Raw genomic sequence first — 12,284 nt, forward strand, 5'->3', positions numbered from 1 at the left:
GTGCAGTATATAATACTTTTAAATACTTTTTATATACTTTTTTTATTCCGTCTGTATATTTAATATTGCTATTGTATTGTATATTACTTGATTTGTTTATTTACCATCTGTCTCTTGTGTGCACTGCTGCTGTAATCCTGCAATTTCCCCACTGCAGGACTGATAAAGGATTATCTTATTTTATCTTATCCTATATTTGCACCGAAAAGCGCAGAATTTAATGTTTGTTTTTTTACAGGATCTGGTTTGAGCAAACGGGTTATTTTGGGGCCGATATTTTCACTAAGACATGTAGAACAAAGCGACTTTGATTGCGCTGCGAAGCGATCGGTTTGTAACTCTCTCGACAAACAGCTTCGTAAAGAAGTAGATGAAGAAGAAGACATGGGAGATGAGGAAGACGAGGCCACTCAGGGATGAGGAAGAGAGCGGCAGCAGGATGATTTGAATTCGGCTGAAAAATAATGTTTGTGGGTGAAGCCGGCGCCGACGCTCTGGGAAAGAAAACACAACTTTCAGTTTGTTTTTCCTTCCTGTAGTGGAAGGTTCTTACGTCCTCTTCCGTGCTCCCAGAAGGCTACACCACAATTTTCTAAATGTTTTCTTTTTTTTTCTGGCTGTGGGAGTCAAGCGAGGACTCCAGACTGCATTTACAGAATTAATTTGCTGGAGCAGAAAACCCGCCGCTCTCCTTCCCCACCCTAGGAGGGGAGAAGGGGGGGGGGAGAACAACGTCGCTATGGCAACTGCCGGTGTGAAGGTGAGGCGGTGCGATGCAGGAGACGAAGACGATGAAGACGACGCGACGTCTTCACCCTGCAGCAGACTGGTCTTTGAACGCAACACTGAAGCACTTTGAGAGAGGAGCTGCAATAGAGGAGTTTATCTCCCTGTGGCAGTCAAATTAAAATCATTTTGAGATTTCAACATTAAATGAATCAGAAATCAGAGTTGAACTGAGCTAAGATATTCACGAGTTCTGCTGATGGATCAAATACTAAATGAGAGAGAGATTTTTTTTTTTTTCTAAACTCAAGTTTAATTTACAAGCAACGTTCAGGCTCACTTGTAACAGATCTTTAAAGGGCTGCATTAGGGGTTGATGGGAGATGCGGTCTCCCTTTGCCTCAAAAGGTAGAACTAATGGTGTGAGATAGAAGCGATGATAACGATGTGCAGTGTAAACGTGTGATTTTAATACTACACTAGTCATTTATACTGCAGTTTATTCTCAGGGAAATATAGCAGATCAGTTACAAGCTCCCGTCCAAAGGTCGGGCCCCACCCTCTTGGTCTTGGACAAAGTGTCACTTGTTGCAGCAATCAGGGTGACGCCTGTATTTGTAAACTGACTTTGATAAAGTAGTTAATTAAATGTAATAAAGTGGTCAAAAATTCTACCTTCCTTGCAGCAGAATTTTGTGAACTTTAAAAAGTTTCAGTTCTGCAGACGACGTGAAACTTGGCCGCGTCATGATTCGTAGTATTGTTCAGATTATCGTCAAAATATGGTGAAAAGGACCTTTAAACAGTTTGTTACTGAATACATAATTGTATTGCATCGCAGATCGGACAAACAATCTCAAATAAAGTCGTCATGAATCATAAAGGTTCCCCTAAAATAAATGTAATCACAACAATGAGTTCTTTCCTAATTCCTGTTTTTTTTAACCAAGCTTCATTTTCTTTAGCTAAACATCTTTTTAAACTCATAACGATATTAACCTGCCACATCATAACATCGATCGATCGGTATGAATATCAGTTATTTATCAGCTTTTCTGTGCATGAAACTCCACCGCTGATGGCGAACGCCACAAAACAAGTGTTTTTCTTTCAGGTTTTCCTGAAACAAGACCATTCAGAGTCCAACAAGACAATGTAGAGTCCAACAAGACCATTCAGAGTCCAACAAGACAATGTAGAGTTCAACAAGACAATGTAGAGTCCAACAAGACCATTCAGAGTCCAACAAGACCATGCAGAGTCCAACAAGACAATGTAGAGTCCAACAAGACAATGTAGAGTCCAACAAGACCATTCAGAGTCCAACAAGACCATGTAGAGTCCAACAAGACCATTCAGAGTCCAACAAGACCATGTAGAGTCCAACAAGACCATTCAGAGTCCAACAAGACCATGCAGAGTCCAACAAGACCATGTAGAGTCCAACAAGACCATGCAGAGTCCAACAAGACCATTCAGAGTCCAACAAGACCATGTAGAGTCCAACAAGACCATTCAGAGTCCAACAAGACCATTCAGAGTCCAACAAGACAATGTAGAGTCCAACAAGACCATGTAGAGTCCAACAAGACCATGTAGAGTCCAACAAGACCATTCAGAGTCCAACAAGACAATGTAGAGTCCAACAAGACCATGTAGAGTCCAACAAGACCATGTAGAGTCCAACAAGACCATTCAGAGTCCAACAAGACCATTCAGAGTCCAACAAGACAATGTAGAGTTCAACAAGACAATGTAGAGTCCAACAAGACCATTCAGAGTCCAACAAGACAATGTAGAGTCCAACAAGACCATTCAGAGTCCAACAAGACAATGTAGAGTCCAACAAGACAATGTAGAGTCCAACAAGACCATTCAGAGTCCAACAAGACAATGTAGAGTCCAACAAGACCATTCAGAGTCCAACAAGACAATGTAGAGTCCAACAAGACAATGTAGAGTCCAACAAGACCATTCAGAGTCCAACAAGACAATGTAGAGTCCAACAAGACCATGTAGAGTCCAACAAGACAATGTAGAGTCCAACAAGACCATTCAGAGTCCAACAAGACAATGTAGAGTCCACAAGACAATGTAGAGTCCAACAAGACAATGTAGAGTCCAACAAGACAATGTAGAGTCCAACAAGACCATTCAGAGTCCACAAGACAATGTAGAGTCCAACAAGACAATGTAGAGTCCAACAAGACAATGTAGAGTCCAACAAGACCATTCAGAGTCCAACAAGACCATTCAGAGTCCAACAAGACAATGTAGAGTCCAACAAGACCATTCAGAGTCCAACAAGACAATGTAGAGTCCACAAGACAATGTAGAGTCCAACAAGACAATGTAGAGTCCACAAGACAATGTAGAGTCCAACAAGACAATGTAGAGTCCACAAGACAATGTAGAGTCCAACAAGACAATGTAGAGTCCACAAGACAATGTAGAGTCCAACAAGACAATGTAGAGTCCAACAAGACAATGTAGAGTCCAACAAGACCATTCAGAGTCCAACAAGACCATTCAGAGTCCAACAAGACAATGTAGAGTCCAACAAGACAATGTAGAGTCCAACAAGACCATTCAGAGTCCAACAAGACAATGTAGAGTCCACAAGACAATGTAGAGTCCAACAAGACAATGTAGAGTCCAACAAGACAATGTAGAGTCCAACAAGACCATTCAGAGTCCAACAAGACAATGTAGAGTCCAACAAGACAATGTAGAGTCCAACAAGACCATTCAGAGTCCAACAAGACAATGTAGAGTCCACAAGACAATGTAGAGTCCAACAAGACAATGCAGAGTCCAACAAGACCTTTTAGAGTCCAAGACCAGATTGAGTACTACAGTCCTGGATCCCCGTGTTGAGATCATGTTATTATCAGGTCACATGAGGGATAAATGAACGTGAAACTGTTTTGTTTTGTTAGACCTGCAACAATGAAGAAGATGTGGATCGGCTCACGTCCAATGAGACCGGATCCACTTGATAGGTTTTAATATGGATCATTACGATGACTCAGCATTTAAAGAGTCAGAGAAGAAGAAAAGCTTGATTACGAAGACCAGAACGCTGCGTCTGCTTCAGACTGCCGGGAAGTGTTGAATGCTGCTTTAATTTCCAAGAAGCTCCATTAATGAAAACAATCTATAAGTCTACAAGTGACTCCTTCTTAATCAACAACAATACAACATAAAAAAGCCAGGAAGGATTGTGTCGTTTTCGATAAAGGATAAAACAGCTCGCTTCCTTTATTGATCGGAACGAGATCACTTTATCAATCAGGGCACTTTGATGAAGGATTCCAGCAGTGGTTTTAGTGTCAAACCGATCAATATGGATGAAGAAATTAACTAAATGAGATATTGGAAGCCCCGCCCACACCGTTTGATTGACAGGTGGTCTGTCAGAAGTAGAAAAAAAGGAAACAAATCTAAATTTACAACAGAAATACAGCAGATACACCAATGCGCAGACACTGCAGGGTGTGTGTGTGTGTGTGTGTGTGTGTGTGTGTGTGTGTGTGTGTGTGTGTGTGTGTAATCTGCAGTGTGCCGAGTGTGTTGCAGAGCTTAAAATTCAGCCAGCAGCCAGATTAGTTCAGGACAACCTGTCATACTGCAGGGAAACAGCAGTGAGGGTGTGTGTGTGTGTGTGTGTGTGTGTGTGTGTGCACAACGTGCTTATTAAAATCTTTGTTTTTATCCGGTCGTGTCGACAGTAAAACATTTTTGGGGGGATTTCCTTAATATCTCAAGACAAAAGTGAATCGATTATTTTAGTGGAATTGTCATGAATGTCATATTAAAACATAATTAAATATGTCAAATTATATGCGATAATCGCACAAAACATTCTCCAGCAGTAAAACATCTGGTTTCACTTTCTGCGACTTCATGAACTAAAACACTCAGCACCGAATACGGCCACAAAATATATCCCAGAATGCATTGCAGCAAGAAGCAGAGCGGACCGAACCGTCTCTCCAAAACAAAGCTGAACGCTGCAAACACACCGAGGTAACGCTCTCAAGGGCTGCCCAGGGGCATTCTGGGAAATGTAGGAAATGTAGGAACTTCTGTGTGGAAACAAACGTGTCGAGAGAAATCCAAAAGTGACCACGGTTTCTGTGTGTGTGTGTCTGTGAGTGTGTGTTTGTCTGTGAGTGTGTCTGTGTGTGTCTGTGTGTGTGTCTGTGTGTGTGTGTCTGTGTGGGTGCGTGTCTATTTGTGTGTGTGTCTTTGTGTGTGTGTGTGTGTGTCTGTCTGTGTGTGAGTCTGTCTGTGTCTGTGTGTGCGTGTGTGTGTGTGTGCGTCTGAACGCTGCAAACGCCGCACCCCAAGCTAACGTGCTAAAGGGGCATTCTGGGTAATGTAGGAACTCCTACGGTCACTTTTGGATTTCCCTCACGTTTGTTTCCACACACGTGGACGGAGTTGAGCGTGGTGGCAAGAAGTAGGTCAAAGTCTACGGGATGAAGGGAGGAGGAGGAGGAGGAAGAGGAGGAGGAGGAGGAGGAGGAGGAGGAGGAAGAGGAGGGGTTACCTTGGTTACCTATCATGTAAATAATGCAGCGGGACACTTGTTTACATTGCAGCTCTGAGCTGAGGTTCATACAAAGAGAGAAGAAGGGAATGTGTGTCACCTTCTTTCTCTCCTCCTCCTCCTCCTCCTCCTCCTCCTCTTCCTCCTCCTCTTCCTCCTCCTCTCCTCTGAAAGCTGCAGTGGAAACATTAAAATGCGATGTGTGCATTTGCAGTCAGCTGTTAAAGCCGGTTCCTCTCCTCCTCTCCTCCTTCTCTCCTTTCCTTCCCTCCTTCCTACATGGCTGAGCTCCTTCTCTCCATCCTGCTGAAACATGACACTGTGATCCTCTCAGTCTACAGCAATGTGACATATCAATCTGAGAGATGAAGAAGAGAAAGGAGGAGGAGGGGGAGAGGAAGAGGAGGAGGAAAAGGAGGAGAGGAAGGGGAGGAGAAGAGCTAATGAGAAAATCAATACTGAGCTGCATTTCAGCGTTTTGACCAAAGACACACACTCTCTCTCTCGTCTGGCAACAGCTGCACTGCTCATGTGCACGTGTGATAATCTAAGCAGCACACACACACACACACACACACACACACACACACACACACACACACACACACACACACACACACACACACACACACAGACACCGACACACACACACACACACAGTGTTGTGTTTGGTCATCATGTCGCTGTGACACCTGGTTCAGGTGTGTGTGTGTGTGTGTGTGTGTGTGTGTGTGTGATGAAGGTAAAAGGTGTTAATAAACTATAAACATCATATGTTCTAACATCAGATCTCTTACATCATATGAACTCCATCATTTGTTCTTAATTTGGGAAAAAAAGTGATTTTAAAAGAATTATTGATTATTTTCCATCACTTTGTGCTTCAAAGATCAATGAACTTATTGGGAAGAAAGTCAGTCATTAATGCATTATTATTATTATCATTATTATTAATGATAATAATAATAATGCATTATTATTATTAATGCATTATTATTATTTGTATTATTATTATTATTATTATGAATGCATTATACTTTATCTTATGGCACCTGGATCTGGTCTTAACATCAATGAGTACTTTTTATAGTAATAATTGAGACATTGATGGGAACATGTGAGCCATCAGAACCAGTATCATCAGAACCAGCAGTCCGATTAGAGCCAGTAGCCCGATTAGAACCAGTACAGTCCCATTAGAACCAGTAGTCCCATTAGAACCAGTAGTCCCATTAGAACCAGTAGTCCCAGCACCCAGCAGCTCAGCCACCGTGGCGGCAACAAATACGTAAAAAAGGGACTCGAACTTGTGTCAGTTCGACACACTTCTCCCTCACACTGGGAACCGGCTCCGCAGAGACCCGCATGACACCCGCATGAGACCTGAACCCACAACCCTCCACACCCCGCAGCAGCAGGCGGAGCTCCGGGCACAGCCGCCCGGAGCCCGGCGGCGGGATTCGAGCACTCACCCTCGGACAGCTCGAGCTCCAGCTCGGCCAGCCTGGCCCGCACCTCCGCAGAGAGCGGGTCCCGGTCCGCCATCAGAGCCTGTGCGGTGGTTTTGTGTTTAACTCCCGCGTCTGCTGCTCTGTCTGCGGCTTCTTCTGCTCCAAAACCCGCAAAAAAAAAAGATATATCCAAAGTGAGAGAGCAGCGTCTGCGTGTCTGCGCGGCGGCGGCGCGCTCCTGCGTCAAGCTGCGCGCGGCACCGCCCTGCTTCCGGCGGGGGTTCCCTTTACAAAATAAGAGCCCGGTATTTTTTATTTAGTTTATTTGTTGTTGTGGATCAGTACATTGATTTATATTTAAGAACACAATTTAGTCACAGTTTAGATATGAATTTTTAATCTGTTGTTTAATTAATTGATTACTTACTTTTTACTTTTATCTCATAATCATGTTTGACATCTTTTTATCTCATAATTTTTACTTTTTATCTCATGATTTTTTATTTATATCTCATCATTTTTGCAAAATTGGGTATTTCCATTTTATGTAACTTTAAACTTCTACTTCTCTACAACTTAGATGTAAATGTACTTTTAACTCCACTACATAATAATCTTTAGTTTTCATAATTTTTACTTTTTTATCATCATTTTTAATCATAATTTTTACTTTTAATGTCATGATTTGTACTATGTATTTCATAGTTATGACTTTTGACCGTTCAGGCGAAAGCTCATCTCTCCAGGTGAGCTGGTGTTGAATGTGTGTGATGACCTTTAGGGCCACGTGGTGTGTGAGCTGATGCAAAACAATAAACACAAGACAAGTTATACAAATAAAGGTTGATTTCACATTTCATTCTGGGAAAACGATTAAAGCGTACTTGAGTTTCCTGGAATGTCTCCAACATTTTATTATCAAGTGCATCTTTTCATGAGGAAGTACAGCGTGAAAAATAAACAGACGACTAATTCAATGAATCAGGGTTTTTTAAACCTTTTTTTAACTCACCAAACCGCTGTGATACTTTTATTGTGAAGGGACACGCATCCGTCTTCCGGTGTGACGCTCGTTAATTGCTTGTGACTTCATGCTCATCTCAGGTAGAATTTACTGTGACTTTAAGAACTGAACGTTATTTAATTTATCTGATAAAGTTTCTTATTTTTATCTGTTGTTTACAATGTTTACTGAGGGAATAAATCAAGGGAGAAGTAGAGTCATTAATATAGACTTCTATACAACCAGAGGAGTCGCCCCTGGTAGTCAGGAGAGAGAATGCAGCTTTAACACATGAAGCATAGACTTCTATACAACCAACCTCACTTTTCAGAACCTGAAGGTTTCCCTCTTGGTCCACTAATGTAGTTTTTACATCCAATTAACGGGAGCAGAAAAAGGAAGAGACACAACTTTTAATAAATAAAATAATAAAAAGCTTCTTTCCTGCTTCTAAAGTTCAGGAAACACAAAAAAAATAGCTTTTTATAGTAGAAATTATCCGTTTTATTACCTGACAAAGTGCTCTGTCGGGCAGAAAACCTTCAACATACGTCTGATTTTGATTTCCATCCTGTGAGGTTGTCTCCTAGTGAGTGTGTGTGTGTGTGTGTGTGTGTGTGTGTGTGTGTGTGTGTGTGTTTTTACAATGCAGTTAAAGCGGTGATAAGCCGGAGGGTGAAAGAAGAGTCAGTAAAATGTTTCTGTGATAAAACAACGTCTAATAACTTCACGGTTGACTCTCACGGCTCTCACAGGTCACTTTATGTATTGAACGCTGTAAAAGGTTGTGTGTTCGATACCCGCTCCGCAGCAAGCAGCAGACTCAGTAGAAACCAGCTGTTGAACCCAGTGAAACATAAAAATAATAAAGATATAAGTTTTAAAAGAGCGGTGGAGATCAGAGCAAAGAGAGAGAGAACAACGGACTGAACCATCTTGACGTCAAGAAGCTCTTTGATAACGAATCAGGTCAACGTTGTTCAAGAATCTTCTTTTCTGTAAATAAGTGTTTTTTAAGCCATGATATCAGAATGGGATTTGAATATATTTATATGTATATATATATATAAATTATTAACAAAGTGTTTCAACTATCTGGCCCATCTAACTTTCGTTATTAATAATAAAGATTCACCTTCATTATTATTATTAATTAACTTTACATTTCTAAAAGTGTGATCAACATATGAAAACCTCAAATCAAAGTTTTAGCTTCTCCTCCTCCTCCCATCCTCCTTCTCTTCCTCCTCATCCATTCCTCCCTTCCTCTCCCTCCTTTTCCTTCCTCCTCCACCTCATTCCTTCTTCTCCTTTTCCTTCCTTCCTCCTCCACCTTCTCCTCTTCTTTCCTCCTCCTCCTCCTTCCCCTCCTCCCTTAATTCCTCCGCCACCTTCTCCTTTCGTCCTCTTCCTCAGTGATGAAGCAGCATCCTCTGTGAACACACTGCCCTCTAGTGGTTCTTCTCTCTCATGACAACCAGATGGAATATGTATTGATGTCATGTACTTCTGCAGCTCACTGAATACTTTCATGTAGTACGCAGTACTTACTGTGTACTTGCACACATTTAATCAGACTTCTACATTTAAGTGATTGTCCTGTAAAAATATTTTTATGATATATATATATTCAATATAGAACTATTTGGAAATGAGAAGAGGAAATTTATATAAAATAGAAAGAAATATAGGAACAAAATAGGAAAATGTAACATATACACATATATAATAAACAGGATAATATATATATATATATGACATTATGAAAATATATTCAAAATAAAAAACAGGATAGAAATGTGAACGTGTGAGATGTGAACGTTCTCCACATTTTGTACATTAAAATACAAAATGTGGCCAAACTTTGAGTGTTTTGCGGTTTAATTTCCATCGTTGTTGCGTTTTCTTAAATGAAGTGATATTGATCTGCATGTTAACTCCTAAAATAGAAAATACATGTATAATATTTCCCCACATTAAGCCCCGCCCCCACTCACAAACACACAGCGGCTCCTCAACAGTGCCTAAATCTTTAATTTTCAGTAAGCTACATTTTTTTTTCTCCAAATTAGACAGTTTTACATCATGACACAGAAACTTAAATTACCTAAAGCCGGCGCTGCGCTCCAGTCTCACGGAAGAACAGACCCCAAAAACAAAAAAACAAAGAAGCCCTCTTGAACACAACCTCCGATTCCTCGTCCGTTAAAGGCGGAAGGTCGTCTGTTCCGACCCCAAAGGGGCGGAGTCACCGATTGTCCACAGCGGTTACGAGTTAGACCACAGTGAGACATCTGCTTCCTGTTATTATACCTCTGAGAAAGAACAACAATGAAAAGATGCAACCCTGGAGGGGGGGGAAGAACACAAAATGGCACTGTCAGGAAACGAACGGGAAGGAAGGAAGGAAGGAAAGGAAAGGAGAGAAGGAGACTGAGGCGACCGGCTGATATGAGGCTTCGTGTAGAAGTCCGCGTGAAAAGGAACTCCGAAAAAAAAAAAAAAAAAATGACATGAACTCGCCGCCAAAAACGAAGACACGCCCCTTTTTGGAGGAGCTGTACCATCCAGTCCGAGGTACCGCACTCCAGCGGGGGGGAAGAACCAAGCGGTTCTGGGTTCTGCTCTCTGGGTCACACATGCACACGTCCACAGTTCGTAAAGCCGGCGTTTCCTCGACGTTCCCAAAAGAGGGTTCGGTTCTCCAGGGCGCCGGCGGTCCAGAGCGGCGGCGCATCGCAGAGTTCTCCGGTCTTTTGATTGGACTTTCAGGAACTAATAAATCACATCCTCAAAAAAAAGTAAAATTAACACAAAAAGAACGTAGAAGCCGGAGACGGCGAAGCGCTCAGCTATGTACAGATTGAACAAACAAAAACACACAACGGTTGTGTCATGGCACAGTTATCGGGTTTTTCTTCGCACGCATAAGAAGATCGGATGCTTTTAAACGTGGAAGCAAAATAAAACAAAATAAAACTGTGATTCCAGTTGCCAAAAAAAAATTAACAACACACAAATCATTTGTACATTTAATTCTCAGGAGAGGAAGTCATGAAGAAGAAACCTCGAACTGAAAGTAAAAGATGCAGCGACACCGAGCTTTATTTTTTTGTTTTGTGAGTGGATCTCGACACTCAAGCGGGAGCTTCTTTTTTTAAATATATATTTATATATTTAGTTTAACCTACTGAGACAGCGACAACATTTCACTTTATATTCCCAAAAAGTGTTAAAACATAAATCCACAAGGGCCCAAAAATGTGTCGTCATCTTTGCAAGTGATTAAAACATAAAAAGCTCCCACCTCGAGTGTCAGGAGCTGAACGTGGAAGAGACAAAACTGGGACGTGTCCATCGGGCATCGCTCTTTTTAAATAAAGTTTTGGGGATTTTGTCGAGATGGCTCTTTTATTTGAAATGTTCTTATAATTTTGTTTTCTGTCCACATTCAAAAGGAGAAAAGAAAAGACGGAAAAAAACGTGAAAACCTTCCAGAACCGCAAAAAACCCACAAACATTCTGGACGTACCTTTTCAACAACTCATGTCGTCGCCGTGGAAACCAAACCTCTGGCGTAAACTGATGTTTTTTTTAGATTATTTGATTAGAAAACGTAGACTTCTTTACTTGAAATAAGAAAACGGGACTTTGACGTAAATTATCTAAAACATGTCAAAAACAGTTTTTGTGTCGTTACTGAGAAAAAAACAGTTATCTTCCATAAGAACGTTGAGCACAGATCTTGACATGGATAGCTTAGCATAAAAAGACCGGGAACAAGTGGGAACGGTTAGCCAGCGCCTCTAAAGCTCAATAATCTGAATAATAAGAGCGGAGCAAACAAACTATTTATAGGAAACGGGAGTCGAGAACCGGCGTAGCATTACAGCGTGGTGGAGTTAGCTAGCTAGCTAGCTAGCTAGCAAGCTAACTAACTCCACCATGCTTCAGTGCTACGCGGGTGCATTGCAACATGCTTCTCCTACGGCGCGAAAAGTCACGGTTAGCGCTCGTTTTAGCTAGCTTTATAATATTAAGCTATCACGCCACAAATTGCGACGGTAAAAGATGGCCGCCGCTCTGACGGGGTTTGATCGTTCTACTGCAGTTATATTTTCTATGGTTCAGCCTCTCATTCCAAGGTCTTTATGCTAAGCTAATCTTCTAGTCTAAAAAAAAAAAGAGCGTATTTTATGCCCCCAAAATGTTCTTCACGCCCCAGTAAATTACTAAAGATACGCGTTTGTCTTTGGACAGAAAAAAAGCACCAAAACCCTAGAAAAAAAAAAAAAAAAAAAGCAACTTCAGCTCTTGATGGCGTCCGGGCACGGCGGTTTGATTCCGTACCGTCGAGCCGGTGCGTCGACGCTAAGTGTTAGCGTCATGGTCTACAAACATTAATACATTTACGCTACACGTCGTCATCTTCTCGGTTTTATAACTTATTTTAAAGATGTCAACAACAACGAAAAAAACTAGAATAAATTGCATTAGTGGCAACGACAAAAATCTAACATGTAGTGTTTTTATAATTTTGATTCAATAC

At 41.4% G+C, this 12,284-nt stretch overlaps 1 protein-coding gene across 1 annotated transcript in view; it reads right to left on the minus strand.

Annotated features, from left to right (window-relative positions):
- Positions 1–6,826, minus strand: part of LOC306736972 (disco-interacting protein 2 homolog C) — a gene marked incomplete at both ends in the record, with an annotated part of 122,955 nt that extends 116,129 nt beyond the window's left edge. Inside the window, one exon of the mRNA XM_079218666.1 lies at positions 6,754–6,826. Coding sequence (XP_079074792.1) covers positions 6,754–6,826 — 73 coding nt within the window. The remainder of the gene's footprint in view (positions 1–6,753) is intronic.
- Between the last annotated feature and the right edge of the window lie 5,458 nt (positions 6,827–12,284).

Source organism: Taurulus bubalis (genome assembly GCF_910589615.1).
Source record: "Taurulus bubalis genome assembly, chromosome: 1".
NCBI classification, from domain to species: Eukaryota; Metazoa; Chordata; class Actinopteri; order Perciformes; family Cottidae; genus Taurulus; species Taurulus bubalis.